The sequence below is a fragment of the Hoplias malabaricus genome, chromosome 5 (genome assembly GCF_029633855.1).
Source record: "Hoplias malabaricus isolate fHopMal1 chromosome 5, fHopMal1.hap1, whole genome shotgun sequence".
In the NCBI taxonomy this organism is placed as follows: Eukaryota; Metazoa; Chordata; class Actinopteri; order Characiformes; family Erythrinidae; genus Hoplias; species Hoplias malabaricus.
Window position 1 is genome coordinate 42,796,574 of NC_089804.1, and position 22,597 is coordinate 42,819,170.

The window sequence follows — 22,597 nt, forward strand, 5'->3', positions numbered from 1 at the left end:
ACACATAAACAATACACTGTACAAATTAATACATACAGAGACAGACATGATAACCCACACATTATGTAACCTGTACATTATATACAAATAAGCTACAACTCCGGGAGACGATGAAGGGGTTTGGGAATGCTCCTCTAATCCTAGCCCCATGCTCAGACGCACACAGGCCTCAGAACAGGTTGAAAGTAGCTGCAGTAGTAACATTTCATTTAATCATTAGAAAGTGCATGTATTTGAAGCATGCATCAGAGACACACTGATGTTAAAAGGAATGGGTGCTGTGTCAGGAATATGGGCCATCTCTCAACTCGTCCCCTCACATAGCACAAGTTCCCCACCCCCACAGAGCCGAGAGCCATGATTGGCTGCTATATTTGGAAGTTGAATAATTCATGCATGGCTAATTTCTCGCTGCGTGTGAGCTGATGATTATATTTACTTGGAGGAATTCTCCACAGAGGCTGGATGTCGCCCCTTTGGCCCGAGTTATGACCCAAAACCGACACGTCACAAGCGTTATTTATTTTGAAAGAGGCTTTATTGTTTGTTTCTTACCATGTGTCATTTAAGACATCCAAGCGACTTTCCGTCTGGCCGTTTGCATACTAGTGGCCTCTCGCTATAAAAACTTAAGACTCTGTTGCCTGGCAACCACGACTTTGAGAGTGCTTTGAGATGACACTGGGCCTCTTTCTGTTGTCCTGTGTCAGACTGTTTTATTTATAAGACTTGAGAGAATGTGTGGCATGTGAAATGGTCGCATGGGAGTTCAGGACACCAGGGGCTTCTGAGTTAAGATGCGCAGCATCAAATAATACACTGTCACTGTATGTTGTCAGGCTTTGATTAGAACATACACTTCATTAAATGAATTCTTCAGCGTTTTTCAACATGTTTGTCCTATGTCTTTGACAAAGAAGAACGTCTGATGATCAGTTGTAGTCAGTGCTGTCACCACAGATGTATTTGTGTCTTCATCAATGATTAACAGTCAGGATTTGCAGGGGCTGTATGACATATTTGGGTGAAGCATGCTGGGTATTGTAGTGAGAGAACAATTTTACTGCTATCAGTAAAATACTATACTCTGTCAAACAGGTTAGAACTTTTTCCTAAGGCTGATCCCACAGATTATTTATTTATTTATTTATTTATTGAGAATGTGTCACCCCCCCCCACCCTCTCTCTCTCTTTCTCTCTCTCAACTAAACTGTGAAGTGCTGCAGCATAGATAAATAAAATAGTTTTTGTTATCCAGTTATCCTTTTATTGTGTAGTTTTATCTGGGTAGCACATCATACTAAAATAAAAAGAGCAGCACGTGACAACAAGAGCTTCTCCTCTTTCTGCACACTTCATTCAGCTCATCTGCTAAATACCCATTCCCTGGTGTATGAACCCAGGTGATTTAGAGAATGGAAAGCAGGGTCTCCCTAGGATTAAAAACCATGGTGTGAGGTTATCTTGAAAACACACAGCTTTCATGAAGTATTGTGAGTTCATGAATGACTAAGCCTGCCACCTACTGGCCACATTCAGAATCAGCTCCGAAGACAAAAATAGTCCCTTTAGAACAGTGCTTCTCAAATCATTTCTGCAGTGTCACCCCCACTTTTCTCCCACAGTTTAAAATTAAAATTGGTGTGTGTGTGTGTGTGTGTCCTGTTCTGGACTGACCCCAATGCTTCCACATAGTCTTCAATCCCAATCAGGATGAACTGGTTCTGGAAAATGAATGAATAAATGAGTCATGATTGAACACATGTATGTATTTATTTGAATGAACACTCAGCCATTCACTTCCTCTGGTTGAGTGATGAAAGCTGGAATTCATACACTACTTTAGAGAACAGTGCTAGACGAGAGAGAATATAAAATCACCGAGAAAAGAGAGATGCCGCAAGTTCTTTTTAGAGGAAACACAGAAATGAAACTTTCATAAAGCTTTAAAAAAACGAACAAAAACCCAAACTTTCCAGAAAGTTTTAGGATGTTCTCTAGATGTAATGATGTGTTGTGTTCAGAGAAAACAGAACCCGCAAGAAACTCAGTTCTCTGTGGTCATTTTAGTGAACGTTTTCATTGAAGAGACATCCCCCTCATAAACAAATCCAATCCGAGATGGGCTTTAAAAGAACACAGAACCACATTTTCACTGAAGATGCGTAACACTTTGATGCTAAGTCGCGCTGAGGATTTTCCTCCTATCCGCTTCCATCGCCTCTGTTCTCTCTCTCCATCCGCCTCCTCTCTTATCTCTGTGTCATGTGTCATATCTTTCTTTCTCTCTGTGCTTAGGCTCGTCAGAGAGAGAAGATGAACGAGGAGCATAACAGGCGCCTGTCGGACACAGTGGACCGCCTGCTCACTGAATCTAATGAACGCCTGCAGCTGCACCTTAAGGAACGCATGGCTGCGCTGGAGGACAAGGTGAAGACTTTGACATGTTCACGTGTGTGTTGGAATGTACAGAAACGTGTGTCTGAGACAACCTTCTGTTTATTTCAAGTCAAAATATAATAGATACATGTGTCAGGAAGGGAGCAGGCGAGGTGTTGTTATTAAACTGAATTCCGAAACGTGAACACACAACTACACAGAACAGAAACGGAGAACATGATAAATATCTGCAAAGAAATGATAAGGACATTACCAGAATAAGAAAACACTTTTATCACAAACACTTGACAAACAACTGAAACAAATGAGCTTTTAACAGCCATGGATTGTCATTCTCTAGCAACTAATAATTCAATGGGGGGTGGGACTAGGAGAGAACAAATGTAGATACATCTATATTATAATATATTTATAATTTATATATAGAAACATAGGTGGCACTGTGGCGCAGCAGGTAGTGTTGTAGTCACACTGACTGTCTGTGAGGAGTGTGGTGTGTTCTCTCTGTCTGCGTGGATTTCCTCCGGGTGACTGTCTGTGAGGAGTGTGGTGTGTTCTCTCTGTGTCTGCGTGGGTTTCCTCCAGGTGACTGTCTGTGAGGAGTGTGGTGTGTTCTCTCTGTGTCTGTGTGGGTTTCCTCCGGGTGACTGTCTGTGAGGAGTGTGGTGTGTTCTCTCTGTGTCTGCGTGGGTTTCCTCCGGGGGACTGTCTGTGAGGAGTGTCGTGTGTTCTCTCTGTGTCTGTGTGGGTTTCCTCCGGGTGACTGTCTGTGAGGAGTGTGGTGTGTTCTCTCTGTGTCTGTGTGGGTTTCCTCCGGGTGACTGTCTGTGAGGAGTGTGGTGTGTTCTCTCTGTGTCTGCGTGGGTTTCCTCCGGGTGACTGTCTGTGAGGAGTGTGGTGTGTTCTCTCTGTGTCTGTGTGGGTTTCCTCCGGGTGACTGTCTGTGAGGAGTTGGTGTGTTCTCCCTGTGTCTGTGTGGGTTTCCTCCGGGTGACTGTCTGTGAGGAGTGTGGTGTGTTCTCCCTGTGTCTGCGTAGGTTTCCTCCGGGTGCTTTTTTAACCCCTTATAACAGTAAATAGTGATGTTCTATGTCTGAGTTTGTTGCTTTAACCCTTTCCAAACCTGTCCTCATAAAAGTCCTGTATTATTTCAGGTCATCATCCAATACCTGGCTGTATTGAGGTTAATAAATACTTAATTATGTTTAAAAAATTGTGCTGTTGATTTAACAAATCCATATGAACTCTCGCTCACAAGACTTGTTGTTGTTTTATGTTTTAATGTTTTATTAGAAAAAAATATCTGTTTACTTTTACTGTGATGATTTGTGTTTTTGTGTTTATTGTAATCTTCTGGAAGTTTATAGAAGCGCGGTGCCTTTTGCCTATGACATTTACACAGTGCTGTATATTTACAAAAGATTACTCAGGCATCTCAACGACTAAATCTAACAGCATTTTTCTTCATCATTTTTCTGTACAGTGTGCAGTGATTTCTTGCTTTTGTTCTGTTCAGGAAACTTCCTACTTTTCTTCTAAATTGCAGAAGTGCCTTCACAGCTGGTTGCATTTTCTGCTTCTCACTGTCTATTTTCAGTTACATTAATGTCACCACACTTTCGGCGGTGCTGGGGTCTGGGATCGGAGGCGATCCGCTCTATGTTCTGAGCCCAGATGGAGCTTTGTTGTTTAATTTGCATATTTTTTTTTTTTTCGTTCATTTTCTTTCTTCTGTAAAAGCTCAGTGAGAGCTACCCTTCCTTTCAGATCCATAATCAGTTCTAAGATTTGTTCTCTCACAGTGTAGAGCACACAGACACGTCTTCATTGGAAGGGCATTGGAGAAACTGATCACTTGTACTGGGTCATGAACACTCATACACACCTACATGCACTTACCCACGCTTAACAATAGATACAGAAAGTGTAATAAAAGTGACTTTTACTGTGCTATAATACCCTTCAAATATGATGAACATGTGTCTGCAAAGCTTTGGACATATTGTGTTTCTGATGCATGCAGTAAGGCGGCTGTTCACACACACACAAACACACACACATGTGCAGATGTGCATGGGTAGTTATAGACAAATGTACATGCAAATATCAGCATTCCAATCTGCCACTGGAAGCTTTAAAGCAATGCAAAACAGCACGTCAGAAACCTCTGAATCCTCAGCACAGTCACAGACCTTGTTATCTGCTGCTTCTCAGGCTAAATGTCACCCGCCCTGAGAATCCCACATCCTGCAGCATGAATTAACACCCTCAGCTCAAACGCCACCGCCTCGCTCAAAACAGCACGCAGACCTCTGTTCCTCCTGCTTCATAAAAGGACTTCAAGATTAAGGGAACACAGAGATTGGTCGTGTCCTCGACCCACACAGCGGCAGAGCGAGGGTCATGTCTGAGATTGTGAAGTAGTGGGCACACAATATTTGAGTCAGTGTTACTGCCTGTGTGTGTGTGTGTGTGTGTGTATGTGTGTGTGTGTGTGTGTGTGTGTGTGTGTGTGTATAAGAGAATTTAGTAGATGCTCTTTAGGGTTTCAGAGTGATTCACACTTTAAAATCATGGTAGAGATGTAGGGAACAGTAAGACTATATAACAGTATTGCTCAATGACTCAGGGGTTCGTACCTGAATGGGGAATTGAAGGTGTGTTGAGTGGTGTGTGTCTGACAAATGGCAGGTTTGGTTTTTGTAGAAAACCCAAAACCCATAGAAAAACAGGGCCAGTCAACAAAGTGATTATGAGAGAGAATGAGAGAGAGAGAGAGAGAGAGAGAGAGAGAGAGAGAGAATGAGAGAGAGAGAATGAGAATGAATGAGTGAGAGAGAGAATGAGAGAGAATGAGAGAGAGAGAGAGAGAGAGAGAGAGAATGAGAGAGAGAGAGAGAGAGAGAGAGAGAGAGAGAGAGAGAGAGAGAATGAGAATTTGTACGTCCAGCCTCTAATTTTGCCAAATAACACCCTCCCCTTCCTTCTCCTATTTTTATCTCTAGAATGCACTCATCCATGACCTGGAGAATTCCCAAAAACAGCTGGAGGAGTTCCACCACAGCAAGGTAGCATTAGCCCTTGAGATCACAGAAATCAGAAAGACGTGTGTGTGTGTGTGTGTGTGTGTGTGTAAAATTGGTGTAATTAAATGTAATGCTTAGCTGTTTTACACACACCTTAACTGCTGCTGTTTTAAAGGGCCATGGCTTGTGTTGATGTTCACTTCCTAGGAGAGACTGATCGGGGAGATAGAGAAGCTTCGGGCAGAGATTGATCATCTGAAAAGAAGGAGCGGAGCGTTTGGGGATGGAACACATCCTCGGTAACGTTGACGTATATTGAGTTTATTCCATTAAAATTTCATTGGAGTTAAGTGCTGCTTCATGTTTGTGAATATCTCTCTGTCCAGAAATCCCAGGATGTATTTTCCACATCATATACATGCAGGATGTACTTTACATTAGAGATTCATTCATGTACAAACTTCACATGGCTTTACTCTTTACAGGAGCGGACAATAAATGTGTCATTGTGTATGTATTGCATGACCTGATGTCTGTGTGTGTGTGTGTGTGTTTATGCCAGGTCTCATGTGGGCAGTGCTACAGATCTGCGCTACTCTGTGGTGGAGGGTCAGGGAGACCACTACTCCTCTACAGGAGTTATACGGCGAGCACAGAAAGGACGACTGGTAGCGCTCAGGGACGAGCCAACAAAGGTGAAAATGTCTCACCTGCTATTGGCCCAGAGCCTACTTGGACTCACTGGATGCAAGGCGGGAACACACCCTGAAGGGGGCACCAGTCCTTCGCAGGGCGACACACACTCAATTCAATTATATTCAGTGCAATTCATTCTAATTAATTTCGTTTTGTTTAATGCTATTATATTCAATTCAGTTCTATCCAAATAGTTCAGTTGGGTTTAGTTCAGTTCATTTAAAGTCAAATAATTTTAGTTCTGTTCAACTGGAGGTAAGTACAAGTTTTGGACTGGAATGGATTTGATTCAGTTGAGTCTTATTTCACTGTTCAATGTTCAACTTAAAGTAGTAGAGTTAACATACACTATTTTAATTAAAAAACACTTTTTTTTATTAAATTCTGAGGATGTTTCTTCACCAGTTGCTACTCTCCACTCTGTTTGGGTGCTGGAAACCGGTCGAATGTGTTTACGAAGCCCTGGTGTCAGTAAACGTGTAAAAAAACAAACAGTCTCGGCCCGGTATGCTAGGCTTTCTTTCTCTCCGCTCATGGCAGTGAAAAAGCATCTGGAGGTTTTAGACAGTGGAGAGAACTCCAGATGTTGACAAACACAACCCGAGTTGAGGATATTGTTCTATTCCTGCTCCATAGGGGGTTAATATTATTTCTGCTGTTTTGGATCATAAGGTGGAAACATCTCCAAACTCAGAAGTGCTCGAGTTATAAATGAATTTCTGTGGTAATTCAAACAGTGAATTTTTGGTCAGTGCACAGTTAATTTGAATCACGTTCCATCAGTCGGTTCTGTTCCATCCGTCTTCTCTGTGTTTGGTTCACTTCTTCATGTCGTTAATGCCTTGTAATGTAATCTCTAAAACTTAGTCCGAAATGAATAATCTTCTGTAGTTATACAGCTGATGATACTCCGAGACAACACCATTCAACCAGGCAACAGCAGCCTAATCCTGTTAGCCCTATCACATGAATACATGAAATATTGCTGTTCTATCAGAAATAGCGAGGGCATGATACTCATCCCTGACCTAGTTACAAGCCCCACATCCCTCTCTCCATCTGATAATCTTAGGAGTGTAGGTCTAAGAATAGTTATAGACAATGTTTCCTTTCACAAATGTGTCTTTGTCTGCTTGTCTCCTATTGCTTCGCTGGATGTTGTGCTCACTGTAAGTTTTTCATTTTGTGACTAAAATCCATCATCAGCATTAAACTCATTTAGAAATATATATTTTCATACATTTAGAAATGATATTTTATATAGCCTCATCAATGTGTATGAATGTGTATAGATGTTTATGAGGGTTTACAAAACTGTGCAAAATGATTAGACAATTTATTTGATTTTCAAAACAGCCATTAACTGTAAGTTATTTGTTTTTTAGGAACTGTTTTTTGGTGATCAAATATCAGAGAGTTAATTTTTAAGAATAAAGTGAAAATGGAACTCTTAATACATACGGAAAACTTCCCAGTAAACATTTAGCCGTTGATTCAACATTGAAATAACGTAATGACTGCCGTCTAATCAACGTTCTCTTAAGGTTAAAAATGAAAGTTGAAAAGACATCCAAACACAGACATTGAAAAGACGACTATTAGACGTATTTTGGACGTCCATTGACGTTATTAATTGGTCCCAAAATAAATTACTTGTATAAAACGCATTTTGAATGTCCACTGACGTTATCGATTGGTCACCACTTAACTAACTTATTAAGATGGATTTTGGACGTCCATTGACGTTTAAAACATGTCCTTGACGGACAGACTACTTTTAGACCTATTTTGAATGTCCAGGTACGTTCCTTGTTTACTGGGTTGGTAGACTATGAAAAACATGAATAAACAATTATGATCAGATTAACAGTAGCTTGAGAGAGCTTTGAGAGATTAGATCAAATTAAGATTAACTAATACTTCATACAGTATCTGAAGAAACTGTATCTGAAATAGAGCTGGGCGATGTGACCGCAAATCAATACCATGATTAATTGAACAATTTACCTCGATTACGATTAATGAACAATTATTTTATTTTTTATTTATTTATTTTTTTTTCAGAATTCAGGGCGTGTACTGTAATTGTGCTCAAGTTTTAAAGCTGGGTATTTCTGTTTTCTAATGTGGCTGGGAGCTTATTTTTTGAGCCATGATGTGATGTGAATGTGCTTCAAGTGCTGAAACAGACTGGGGGTATTAGCTTTGAATATGCTTTTTTTTTTTTTTTGTCAGTGTTTACATTTGACTCTTTTGTGTTAAGAGCCATCGTCACAAAAATCAAAACACGAACAAACGACAAGCTGCTCGAGCTGCTCTGTCGGCCTCTGTGTTTAGGTTCTCCTCCATGTTGCTTCTGTGTGGCATCACGTGACTATGAGCAGTAGTGTGGTTTTAAGGGGACAGTACATGAACACAGTAGGGAGATATTAATAAAATGAGCAATAAATTGGATGAACAAAATGAAATAGAATAATCGATTAATTGGCTTAGGCAAGATTAGTTCTGAATGTTGATTTTGATTAATTTTTGATTAATTTCCCAGCACTATTCTGAAAAGATGTGGAACTGTTATGTAGCCATTATATGAATGATTATTTCTGATTTTTGCACAGTACTGTATGTGATTATGAGGTGACATGCTGAGTTATGAATTATTTGTTGTGTACAAATGTGTGTCTTGCGTGTTCAGATTCTGCCGATGGTGGAGCAGGACTGGGACCGATCCCAGCCGGCCAGTCTGCGGGCCAGTCGCTCACACCTGATGGGCAGCGACACAGAGTTGTCAGATCTGGACGACGAAGACCGGGAGACTATCTTCAGCTCAGCAGACATGCTGTCCCCCAGCGGCCACTCGGACGCACAGACGTTGGCCCTCATGCTGCAGGAGCAACTGGATGCCATTAATGAGGAGATCAGGTGAGACTTGGTATAAACTATAAAACATACACTTCATCTCTAGCATCAGAAAAGCCTCTGTTGGTTCTAGGGTCACTTTGTAGTGAGTGATTTTACTGCAGAGTTTAATTTTGTTGCTGTATGCTTTAGCCTCAAGGCCTCGCTGTTGTTGCTGCTAGATAAATTCATTTCACAATAATAACATTGTTATCTTACCGATGGAAAATTTTACAAACTGACTCATGGCCAAGGTGGCATCCTCTAACAGTGCTATATTTACACTCACAGAGCGCTTCAGTATCACCATAAACTGCATGGTTTATGCATTTGATTTCATACAACTCTTAGGAGTTGCTCAAATACCTGAGCTCAGTAATTAGGAGGGATTTCCAAACGCTGCGTCCACATGCCTTTGACTCAGCATGCCTTTGAGGATCACAGCAGGGTGCACTGACAGAGAACGGCTCTATGTTTTTTGCTAGACCTTCACTTTTAATCCTAGGAATGTAGAAGTCTGGTGTCATACCGATCCACACTGTTCGCAAAGAAGATGAGATTTGTCATCCACACATGGCTGAGCACACCTTTCAGACTAGAATCACTCTCTCCCTTCAGATACCGAAGGATTCAACTCCAGTCCAAACTCCATGACCTTTTAAGCTCAATTACAACTCAAATCCTGAAGACAGGACACCCTGCTATCTCCCTCTAACTTGGCGATGGAAACTAGAGCAGCTCCCAGTCTTTAGAGTCGATCCTGTCTCAAAGCTGCCTGGATTCAATTCACTTACAAGCTCAACTGTTTGTATTTAGACATCTGTCTAGTCTGAGGAAAACAAAACATTACAGTAAGTGATGAAGTGATATTAATAGATTAAGGCAATCTGGAGGAGATTGTGCACCACCTGCGGATGTCTGGCATGATATATGAGGCATTTTAAATAGCAGAATTGGTCACCAAGAGGAAGGAGTGTTTTAATAATAACCAACAGCCACCATGGTGTTACAGTTACTGTGTTTGTGTGTGTATATAAGGTTAGGCTTAGGCTTAGGGTTAGGGCTAAGCTGGAAACACTAGAGAAATGTTAATGGTAAGTCGCCACAAAAAGTTAAGTAATGTCCCCACAATTCATAGATACAAGATTTTGTGTGTGACTGGAATATATTACTTTGTGGAAACTTGCCATTCTTCTGGGGACTGGACACCAAAAGATAAAGAATTACATTTTAATGTGAAAACGTTTTAGGGTTTGCAGTATCCATCTTTGTATGATTTAAGAACACTCTCAGTCTGTATATATATCCATATGTATATCTCCTGTGTAAATAGTCCATATACAGTATTAATGTAGCAGTCAATGAGACATGTGATTAAGCACCTCTATGATTCTACACATGACGGATATGAATTAGGTTTAAGAACGCTCTGGTAATCTTCTGATCCAGACTTGTTGCTGTGTTACAGGATGATCCAGGTGGAGCGTGAGTCTGCGGAGCTCAGGGCAGACGAGATCGAGAGCAGAGTGAACAGCGGAAGCATGGATGGACTCAACGTGACGCTGCGACCCCGCTCCACTATCCCCACCTCCGTCACTGCCCTGTCCCTGGCCAGCTCCTCACCTCCTGTTAGTGGACGTTCCACACCAAAGATGGCCTCTCGCTCTGCAGCCCATGAGCTGGGCATCATGACTTTGGTGAGAATTCTAGAGGCACGTGATGCTTAGAAGCAGTGGAATCGTTTTCTAAAGACAGCTGTTTGAATATCGGTCCTTAAAAGTCTCAGCTGTTACTGGTGATAACAAAACCTAGACAATATTTATATCCCCTCCAACTCATCCCAGAGGTAATGGCTGAAGTCACATGTCTCCAGAGTTTCCAGAGTACAGTGCCTTCAGAGATTTATACCTTTCTAGACTGTGCTTGGCACTGGGCATGGGAATTATAGTCTCAAGCATGTGTGTCTTATTCCATAGGTAAAGTGTTCTACAGTATAATCTACAAACTCAAATGGACAAATATTAAACATGTTAATGAACTTAAAGCAACACTAAGTAGCATTTGTTCCGTAAAATTCCAGCTTCAGAATCACTATGGTGCTTCACTGACCTGTAATAAGGAGAATATAGTCTTTGATGTTGCCACTTCAGGCTCAGCACTGCAGAAACTGCACTATGTAACATGTGGAAGAGGGTAGGAAACCACTACCCCCATCCCTCTTGATTTCAGATAAGTACTGTAAAAGTTAATTAAGAGAAACTGACACATGGCTTATCACTGGTTTAAAAAAATTCCTAAAACGTTGTTATTATTGAGCCGCTAATTTGTATTAACTCAATATTAATATGTGATTTAGAATGTATTAAGTTAATACTGAGTGAACTAGTCATAGTTTATTTTTGCCACTCTTTTAATACCATTTTATAAACAGGGTGAGTCAAAATGACCACCTTCCCATTGGAAAAACTTGCCCTTGGTGGCTTTCAAGATGGTGGCCATGTTCTGGACATAACCTAAAAGATATATATATATATATATATATATATATATATATATATAATTATATGAGCCCACATTTAATGAGCTTTTATAGTTTAGCAGTTCAGAGAAATATACTTAAATAGCAACAGAAAAGGGCCGAAAACAACATATGACTAGTGTACCCTGTATACATTAAATATAACTTGATGTAATTTAAATTAAATATCAGTAGTGATTTAGTCCCAATGTGTGGTTCCAACAGTCTGTGGTTAGGAACACTTTTACTTCCACAAGGGATTGTAAAAATGGAAACTTAATTGTTGATGTGCTTTGCAGTAGCAGGGAACAGATTATTTCACCGTAATCAAAGCATTTCTGACAGCCCTCTACTTGTCTGTCCCTGATGGTCTAATAGCACATGTGTCTCAATGATGCATCCGCTGACACTTCTGCGAAATGCTCAGCCTACTTCAGGCAGTGATTTATTTTTCATTCAATTCTCATTCATATTCCACACCAAGCAGGTTTTTCCGCTCTGGCTTTTGACACTCTGCCAGGAGTTATGATGGGACCTCGCATGTGTTTATGCATCCAATTTATTCCCCTTTATCTGAGCGTGCGTGCGTTTAATCACCTGTCCACCTGTCTGCCTGCTTCTCTCTTCTCTGTCTCTGTTTCTCCCTAACGCTGTCAGCCTAGCGATTTACGAAAACACCGCCGGAAAGTTGCCGTAAGTGCTCCTTTCATGTACATCTGCCGCTAATATCTGTTGTGGTACTGCATGTGTTTTGTGTGTAGAGGTAGTGGAAGTAGGCCTAAATATTACGTGGTGTGTGCTCTGAATGCAAGCACTAATTCAGCACTAATCCAGAGTGTTAATGTTAATGTCTAGTTTGTGTGAGGGTCAGGGTTTTGTGTTCCATCCTGTATGTGTTTCCTTGCTATAGTCTCCAGTGGAGGCCCGTGAGGATAAAGCCACTATAAAGTGTGAGATGTCGCCCCCCTCCTCCCCCCGCAGTCTCAGACTGGATCAGATGAACTTCGCCCAGCTGACCGGAAGCCTGGAGGATGGACGAGGGTAAATAAGCCTCACACTCACACCCTCTTTGCTGAGTTAGACCAATCAGAAACCACCAAACAACCATTTACTCTGACGTCACAAGCACCACTGTTTGGCAGCCAATATTGGTTGGCAAGCCTCAAGCCAGCCATAACATTATGACCACACCCATGTTACAACAATCACGCTCCACACTTTCTACACGAACGCTTTACATGTTATTTTTCCCCCTGTTTCACCATGTTTTTCAATGGTCAGGACCCCCACAGGACCACCACGCAGCAGGTATGATTTGGGTAGTGGGTCATGTGACACAGGAGAAACAGACTATAGTAAAACGAATGTACACATTTACACATTTTTGTTAGAATATCCATCCATCCATTATCTGTAACCGTTTATCCAATTTAGGGTCGCAAGGGGTCCAGAGCCTACCTGGAATCATCGGGCGCAAGGCGGGAATACACCCTGGAGGGGACGCCAGTCCTTCACAGGGCAACACAGACACACACACATTCACTCACACACTCACACCTACGGACACTTTGGAGTCGCCAATCCACCTGCAACGTGTGTTTTTTTTGGACTGTGGGAGGAAACCGGAGCACCCGGAGGAAACCCACGCGGACACGGGGAGAACACACCAACTCCTCACAGACAGTCACCCGGAGCTGGAATCGAACCCACAACCTCCAGGCCCCTGGAGCTGCGACACTACCTGCTGTGCCACCGTGCCACCCTCTTGTTAGAATATATACTTCTAATTGTGAGAACCCTGAGAAAAGATCAATGGGTTTAGGTCACGGCTATCACTCCACTAGCCCTCCTAATCCTGCCTTTGCTACTTAAATGTATGTATATCGCATAATTATTGTTCATTGTGCTTGAAATAAGAAATGGGGTCATATTTTAACTGCGCTGACCCTGATTCGTCCCGGCTAAGAGTATGGGTGTGGAGTCTTCAGTCTGATGGAGAGTCATCAGTGGCTCTCTCTCATTCACTCTCTGTGCTTTTCAAATGAATGAGAAAATGACCTTCTGCCCTTGTGGTGCATATCTTTCTCGACTGGGGAAGGTTTAGAGGAGACTGCCTCAAAGCACTGCTGACAATTCCTCTTTCGAGCATAAAACCTCCCTCTGGCTAATTATGGAAGGCTTTTAGCAGATGTAGCATAAACACACACACAACCTCAGACTGCAGTCTTTAAAATCACTCCCACACACACTTCCCACACACTTCTGATCTAATAGCAAGCAATTATTATTAATGTCCTGATGCAGCGTCTGAACAAGGGCATAATATCTCTCTCTCTCTCCCTCTCTCTCTCTCTCTCTCTCTTTCTCTCTCCCTCTCTCTCTATCTGTCTCTCTCTCTTTCTCTCTCTCTCTCTCTATCTGTCTCTCTCTCTTTCTCTCTCTCTCTGTCTCTCTCTCTCTCTCTCTTTCTCTCTCTCTCTCACTCTCTCTCTGTCTCTCTCTCTCTCTCTCTCTCTCTTCTTTCTTTCTTTCTCTTCTAATGGAGTTATCTCTAAATCACCTGTGAAAGCAGTGGGACTCTGTGGGAGTCTGTATAAATATTCATGCTCTTGTAGGGGAAGTGATTCCAGACATTTTATTTGAATGGACGTCCAGCTTTGATAAGCGCCAGAAATAAGTGCATGAATAACAAATAGTCAGGGAGCACAAGGCTGTGAGGAAGTCTAATACATAAAGATAACAGAAAGATAAAGGATAAGTAATGTGAAAGGTGCCACACAATTGTTTGATAAAATAATTAATGGAGACCAAACAGCAGAAGGAAAACGCTACCTGTAGTGTAATGTAGTTAGTGTTTTGTAGTGTATTGTGATCTCACTTCTTAATTTTCCGTTCTTCTCTCTCTGTTCAGGGGAAACAAGAAAAAGGGCATCAAGTCCTCTATTGGCCGACTCTTCGGCAAGAAGGAAAAGGTTCAGCCGATGAGCAAAGATGGTCAGATGACCCCACCGGTCATTCCAGGTAGAAACATTTGCGTGATCCACAGTGAATGAAATGACGGATCAAACTCAATTGGTTCAAATGTGGTTGTTGTAGCTATTACTGCCGCATTCTACAGAGAGGGCTAGGGTTTTATTCCCAGCTTGGGTAATTATGTCAATAAGAGTTCATAAACAAAACTCTTTAGGTAGAACTCACCTACATCTGTAACCTGGTTAGAACTGTAATTATCCAGTTCAGGGTCGCGAGCCTACTCGAAATCACTGGGTGTAAGGCAGGAACACACCCTGGAGGTAGCGCCAGACCTTCGCAGGGCGACACACACTCACACATTCACTCACACACTCAACCTATGGATACTTCTGAGTCGCCAGTCCACCTATCAACATGTGTTTTTATCAATAACTATCGGTTAAAAGCATCATTGCTGTGAGAATCTGATGGAATTCAGGCATCAGTGCAGTACTGAGTTCCAGTATTGATTGTTTAGAGAACCATTAGCTATATTTTGAATGAAGTATGTCTTGGCCTGTATTACAGACTTTGAGATGAGCATTGGAGACACCATGACTCTGGGTAAACAGGCTGAGAGAGACCGCAGGATGAAGAAGAAGTATGTATTCTCTCTCTCCTTCTCTCGTGTCTCCTGTCACTGAGTCATAACCCAGCAGACAGACCCGTGTCGTCTTGTAATGAGCCGTCATTCATTTTATTGTTAGCTATTAACCACATGTTTGTCCTGTCAATGCCTTTACTGTCAGTTTCACCTTAAATGATGCAGCAGCCTCTGGCGCCTGAACTCACACACCATTTTTATGTGGAACATCAGATTCTAATAAAAGCTAGAGAATACGTCACCAGAATAAGGTTTAAGGTCACCTGTATAATTGTCATCATTTAAGATGGAACAGAACATTTACAGAACAGAAGATGGAACAGAACACTCTTATCAATATATCAACTGTTATACTGCTTCAGAAATATTTTATTTATTATATATATATATATATATATATATATATATATATATATATATATATATATATATATAAATACCATTTTGTGGCTGAGTTTCTGTGGTTCCAAATCGCTTCCACTTTGTATAGATACGTCAGATCTTCTCAAGATTTGAGTCCATCAGAATGTGTACAATTTGAAGTCTAATTTGAGTCACGGTCACTGTATTTAAATCAGAGTTTATTTGCTCATACAGTTCGAAACTTGAGTTAAGGTCAGTTAGGGAACTGAGAGTCCCGAGTCCTCGAGAGATATATATTGTATAAACAGAAGTAATATGAAAGTCCTGTTTTCTCTTTCTCCATTATCTTCCTCTTGTTTGTGTCAGACATGAGCTCCTGGAGGATGCCAGGAGGAAAGGCCTGCCGTTTGCTCAGTGGGATGGCCCTACGGTGGTCTCTTGGCTCGAGGTAGAACCCGACACACACACACACACATGCAGATGTAGACATACACACACCACCAGCCTCCTGCAGAAACTCAACCATTATCTCCATGATTATAATTACAGTAATCATGCTGATGAGGATGACAGTAATTAGGGTAATGCTTCAGCGCGTTTGTGATGTTGATGACGATGATGATGTTGAGTAAGATAATCTCTGAACCCCCCCCCCCCTGTCTCTCTCTGACGTCCTGTAGCTGTGGGTGGGGATGCCAGCCTGGTACGTGGCAGCATGCCGTGCTAACGTGAAAAGTGGCGCCATCATGTCCGCACTGTCTGACACGGAGATCCAGAGAGAGATCGGCATCAGCAACCCACTGCATCGGCTCAAGCTCCGGCTGGCCATCCAGGAGATGGTGTCACTGACCAGTCCTTCTGCACCTCTCACCTCACGCACTGTAAGAGCCCCACCCTCTTAACCTCAGTCTGTACACTTGAGGCACAACCCTTCACCTTCCACGCACTCCAGCCCACAGGGTACAGTCGTGATAGAAGATAAGAATAACTCCGTTCAGGTTGGATCCCAAATATTTCCCCATTCCCCATGGCAGAACTTTATATTTTTAATTAAGCAAGAATTAACAAATATTAGAGGAACTCTAGGTAGTTTATTTCCCTAAAAATCACAGCTTCAAATACATTTTAACATGGGATTGCTTTAGCCATTGAGGAACAGTTCAAAGCTGACTTAAAATTTGGCCAGATTAAGATCTCAGTAGGTAACATATCTATGGTATCTAAGAACTGGGACAGCCTACGTGTCATAAAATGCTCTCCATGTAGACAGCTCACTAGGTTTTTGGACTGACCCCTGATCCTTCTTCTTTAGGAAACGGCAATTTAAAAGTGAGAAGTGAGCATTTCTGCAATATTCTATTGAACTATTTTTGTTTATACAATTAAAATGAAAAGTTATGCGATTTTGGATACAGCGTATACACTAAAAGAGGTTATTACATTGTACGTCTAATTCAGGGGGGGTCATTTATATGGATACACCTTAATAAAATGGGAATGGTTGGTGATATTAACTTCCTGTTTGTGGCACATTAGTATGTGGGAGGGGGGAAGCTTTTTAAGATGGGTGGTGACCATGGTGGCCATTTTGAAGTCGGCCATTTTGGATCCAACTTTTGTTTTTTCAATGGGAAGAGGGTCAGGTGACACATCAAACTTATTGGGAATTTCACAAGAAAAACAATGGTGTGCTTGGTTTTAACGTAACTTTATTCCTTCATGGGTTATTTACAAGTTTCTGACCACTTATAAAATATGTTCAAAGTGCTGCCCATTGTGTTGAATTGTCAATGCAACCCTCTTCTCCCACTCTTCACACATTGATAGCAGCACCGCAGGAGAAATGCTAGCACAGGCTTCCAGTATCCGTAGTTTAACAGGAATTTAATATCACCAACCATTTCCATTTTATTAAGATGTATCCATATAAATGGCCCACCCTGTATAACGAATACATTTATATTCACACAAAAGCTGCAAATGAAAAAGACCCTATTAGTGTCTGTTAGTGCATTATTTTGGTGCGTAACCCACATTTTCATGCGCCCTCTGTAGGGAGCAGGGAAACATTTGGGATTCAGCTTCCGTCTACTGATACACTGTTACTCTACAATGGTCCTAGAACTGTCTTAACACTCCAGCGCACTCTATACACACCTCTCCCTTATCTTTTCACTCCCTTCACCATTAACATTTTGATGGCATTATTGGCTTTGGAACCTATATAAAGCCCTCATTACTTTTTATAACATAACTTTTTAATATCAATTAAGTATGATAAAAGAAGTAGGGTTTGATATGAAATTAATGTTTTCTCTCTGGAAGTCCATTCAAGTAAAGTTCAGAAATATCAGTGCAATTCAATGTGAAAGAAAATAAAATGCAAAGCTATTATCTGGGTGTAAGCAAAATATAAGGGTGAAAAAGTATAGAAATAGGTTTATCATTATCTGTTGTTTGCAAGTGTGTTAAAAAGGTCCAAACGTGTACTCAGTAAAAGCCTGTAGTGCCTTCTTCTCAAAAGAAGCTAGTTTCAAATAGTCATTCTCCATCAACAAGTAAAACTTACTGAAAACCATTCCCACATAAATTGGTTCAGGAACAAGAAACGTTTGTTCCCAGCCCGAACCAAAGCACTGGCTCCTCGGAGTGAACCGAAACATCGCCCCTGGGTGTGTAATGCTAAAGCCCAGAAGGATCACAGAGCCTCAAATAAAGTATTATTACACACAGAGGAGCTGGACAGGGTCATCTGCAGCATAATATATAAAAAAACAATATTAAAATAGGAGTGTGCTCTAATTGTCTGTGTTTCTAGGGCTGTGTTAAAATATGTTTTTATGTATGTTTTATTGAAATAAAACTGTGCTTTATATTTTGTTTTATTTATTATTAATAGCACAGATTGAAAATTGAATGTAAAATTACATTTGTTGCTTAGTGGACCCTATGGTTTAAATGATGAATCAATGTTAATATTTGTTTTAATTATTGCTGTGACTAATTATCTACAGTGTACTTTAAATCAATAAGCTAGAGACCAGAATTATATTAAAAATGTTTTCTATATTCAGAAACTAAACCACAGTAAAACTATTTCATATATAAACCTTAGCTAATTTAGAATGTAGCATCAGAGGTTAAACATGGCTTTTAATAATCAAGGTTATAAACAAACATGTCCTGTATAGAGCCCATCACAATCGTTTCTCACTCTGGATGACTGATGATCAGTGTGTGTGTGTGTGTATATGTGCTCTCCCTCTCTGCGCAGTCCTCCGGAAATGTGTGGGTGACTCACGAGGAGATGGAGAACATGGCAGCCTCCACCAAAGCGGTTAGTCCATCTGGGTGGGACCCCTGCCCCTGCAGAGCCGAGCATATGCCATGCTTCCGTAGCCCCCTTCTGACCCCTCCTTATCGCCCCTAGTACTCCACCACTCCCCCAATCCTCCTCTAACTAAGAAAAAACCCCAAACCTGCATGGAGCATGCCTCTAACTGTGAATTCTGACTTGTTTTCCAGGTAAAGGTTAAGCAAAAACACTGTGTTGAAAAATACCTTTGTTTATATATTTATTTAATTTTATTTGTTTTATTCATTCATTCATTTTCTGTACTAATCCAGCTCAGTGAGGCGGTGGATCCAGAGCCTACCCGGAATCACTGGGCGCAAGGCAGGAACATACCCTGGAGGGGGTGCCAGTCCTTCACAGGCTGACACACACACATTCACTCCCACACTCACACCTACAGACACTTTTGAGTCGTCAATCCACCTACCAACGTGCGTTTTTGGGGCGTGGGATGAAACCGGAGCACCTGGAGGGAACCCACGCAGACACAAGGAGAACACACCACACTCCCCACAGGCAGTCACCCGGAGGAAACCCACACAGACACAAAGTGAACACACCACACTCCCCACAGGCAGTCATCCGGAGGAAACCCACGCAGACACAGGGAGAACACACCACACTCCTCACAGACAGTCACCCGGAGGAAACCCACGCAGACACAGGGAGAACACACCACACTCCTCACAGACAGTCACCCGGAGGAAACCCACGCAGACACAGGGAGAACACACCACACTCCTCACAGTCACCCGGAGGAAACCCACGCAGACACAGGGAGAACACACCACACTCCTCACAGACAGTCACCCGGAGGAAACCCACGCAGGCACAGGGAGAACACACCACACTCCTCACAGACAGTCACCCGGAGCGGGACTCGAACCCACAACCTTCAGGACCCTGGAGCTGTGACAGAGACACTACCTGCTGCGCCTCCGTGCCCCTTTTTTAATTTAATTTTATTATTTTTTTTTATTTTATTACATTAACATAAATATTACCCAAAGAAAATAAGCTGAATTGGAAAATTAATTCATGTATAATTTTCATAATATAGTGTTCTACAAAATTGAATCCAGTTAAATTAAGGTCATCACATTAAATTTAGGCTTAATCTGAATCTGGGAAACAAACTCTGTGTGTGTGAATGTGTGTTGTTGCGTACTGTAATGTTATATTCCATTTAATGGATGATTTTGTTTGTCTGTGTTGTGTATGTTATTAACTCAGAGAATACAGTGAATCTATATTTAAGTAATTGAACATTATCAGTGCATTGTAGTTGAGTAAACATATATGTGTTCAGTAGTATTATTACTGTAATACAAATCCTCCAACTTAAAGGGGACATATCATCAAAACTGATGCTTTATCAGCTCATGTGCACATTCAAATCTGGACAACTTACCACACCTAGTAAGTTTAGTGGGTGCCTAAATCTGAAAACATGGGATTAAAGAATTTGTTATTATTTTGCTTTGTGTCCTACATCAAGTGCAGATACTTTAGAATGGTCCCTATCTGGGTCTGATCATTCACAGCGCTGAAGCCACGTTTATGTGAGAGAACAAAACATAATTAAACAGAGCAAAACATACACATCAATCACAGAGGATAGTACTGATTAAATATAGTGACAACGAGAATAAAGAAGAAAGAGAACCAAGTCAAAATGGATAAGAACCAGAGCTTCTGCTCCTCGCTATTCCCTCCTGGGCTCTCAAACTGAACTGAGCTGTGGCTCGTTCTCATTTAAAGGAACATTTAAAGTTCTGGGCTTTTTCAATAAACACTCTGTGAACATTCCGCGCTGAAATATATTTTTCACAAACGTTCTTAAATAATTTGAAGTGCCATTAGTTACATGCAGTTTCAGATTCCCAAACAAGGTCCAAGCTTAGTTCTATATCATCACTTAACAGCCTTTTGCTACAAACTGTAAGCCTTGGGGATAGTGGGAAGTGTCATGTCTCTTCGTGTGGTTTATCTGATAAATCTCTGTTTGCCGCTGGCTTCGCACAGCTTCTGTTTGCCTTGAGCCTGGCACTAGAGTGCTCAGCTAACCACACTCTGCTTGAAAATGCTGTGGACTGACTCTGTCTCTGTTGCTGCATTAACACGCTGTCACATTCGGGTTTGACGGATAGGAGAACGAGGAGGGGAGCTGGGCTCAGGTGAGAGAGAGAGAGAGAGAGAGAGAGAGAGAGAGAGAGAGAGAGAGAGAGAGAGAGAGAGAGAGAGAGAGAGAGAGAGAGAGAGAGAGAGAGAGAGAGAGAGAGAATGTGTCATAGCAGATCATTAACCAACAGAAAAGCCTTGCAGTGCCACTCCATGTCTTTCCTCATTTATTCTGACATGCCTTCTGGATCTGTGGGGGAAGAAAAAAAGAAAAACAGTGCCATTTTATCCTAGCCTCAATGAGGTTCTGGTTTGTGGATGGGCTAAATAACAATGATGGGGGACTAGTAAAGCTGGGCGAAATGGCATTATGCATTTTATATTTATTTTTACAATTGTTTGTAAAGAAGTTGAAATCTAACCTTCATATATTCCCATTATTATTTTATTTCATGAATTTTATTTGAGCACCATTTCAGTCACGACATGCTGTTTCTGTAAGGTACAAATATGATGTAGGACAAACTCACTTACACTAGGTCTGATCCTGTGCCCTGTTCACTATATAGTGCACTATTTTGGGGTTCTGCCATTTTGTAGTGTCGCAAAAACACAGTGGACAGTTTTCAGTGCAGTCAAACAATCCCACGATGCACTGGGTCATTTGGTAAAAACCTGTATGAGTTAGTGTCTGAAATCGTTCACTAACCTCCTGAATTCAGTTCCCTATTATAGTGCACTGTATGGTGAGTAATGAAGTGAATAGGGAACCATTTCAGACACAGGGAGAGTCTTATTTGTTTCACATTTCAGTATCGTGGTGTACATTATACATCGTGGGTATGGCTTGAAGTTTCATAATAGTGTTTTTAACAATTCTACACTTTGAGTATGGTGCTACAATTCAGGAAAAAGGAAAAGGTTCACGTACCACTCGTACAACTCAGTAACTAATGTTTGTTGCTAAGAAAATGCGTATATCACATTTTCACAGTGTTATAATTTTGGATATAACTTTATTCATATACTTTAGACATTTGTTTTTATATTTTCTTAAAGTGGAAAAACGCACACATTTAAAGCAAGTCAATTCCATCTTTCTTATTTATTCTTATTTATTTATTTATTTATTTATTTTTCTTTTAAAAAGTAAACTCATGAAACAATGCTAAGAACAGAGAAAAGACCGCAATCTTCTGTCGTCTTCAGACGCTTGCGTACGGAGACATGAATCACGAATGGATAGGGAATGAGTGGCTACCGAGTCTGGGCCTGCCTCAGTATCGCAGCTACTTCATGGAGTGCCTGGTGGACGCCCGCATGCTGGACCACCTGACCAAGAAGGACCTGCGTGCACACCTCAAAATGGTGGACAGCTTTCACAGGTACGTGAGGTGTTATTTACACACTGCTATCATTCATTTGGACTCCGGGTGTCAGAAACCGACACTGCTCTACACTTTACTGAAGACTGTTGGTATCTTGTGGTACTGTGCTGATTAATGTCAGTTCTATGTATATCGTAATTCAATGAAAATGTATAATATTTAATATAATAATAATTAAAATTCCCATTTTAGACAGAGCTTTCATTTTATTTTTTTATT

General features: G+C 41.3%; 1 protein-coding gene across 1 annotated transcript in view; it reads left to right on the top strand.

Annotated features, from left to right (window-relative positions):
* ppfia4 (PTPRF interacting protein alpha 4) overlaps window positions 1-22,597 on the top strand; it is a 139,651-nt gene that overhangs the window by 108,745 nt on the left and 8,309 nt on the right. The window contains exons 10-24 of the mRNA XM_066671158.1: window positions 2,299-2,430; window positions 5,406-5,468; window positions 5,634-5,725; window positions 5,989-6,121; window positions 8,815-9,041; window positions 10,486-10,714; window positions 12,193-12,228; window positions 12,446-12,576; window positions 14,447-14,556; window positions 15,076-15,148; window positions 15,881-15,962; window positions 16,195-16,395; window positions 18,789-18,851; window positions 21,020-21,046; window positions 22,200-22,375. Coding sequence (XP_066527255.1) covers window positions 2,299-2,430; window positions 5,406-5,468; window positions 5,634-5,725; window positions 5,989-6,121; window positions 8,815-9,041; window positions 10,486-10,714; window positions 12,193-12,228; window positions 12,446-12,576; window positions 14,447-14,556; window positions 15,076-15,148; window positions 15,881-15,962; window positions 16,195-16,395; window positions 18,789-18,851; window positions 21,020-21,046; window positions 22,200-22,375 — 1,775 coding nt within the window. The remainder of the gene's footprint in view (window positions 1-2,298; window positions 2,431-5,405; window positions 5,469-5,633; window positions 5,726-5,988; window positions 6,122-8,814; window positions 9,042-10,485; window positions 10,715-12,192; window positions 12,229-12,445; window positions 12,577-14,446; window positions 14,557-15,075; window positions 15,149-15,880; window positions 15,963-16,194; window positions 16,396-18,788; window positions 18,852-21,019; window positions 21,047-22,199; window positions 22,376-22,597) is intronic.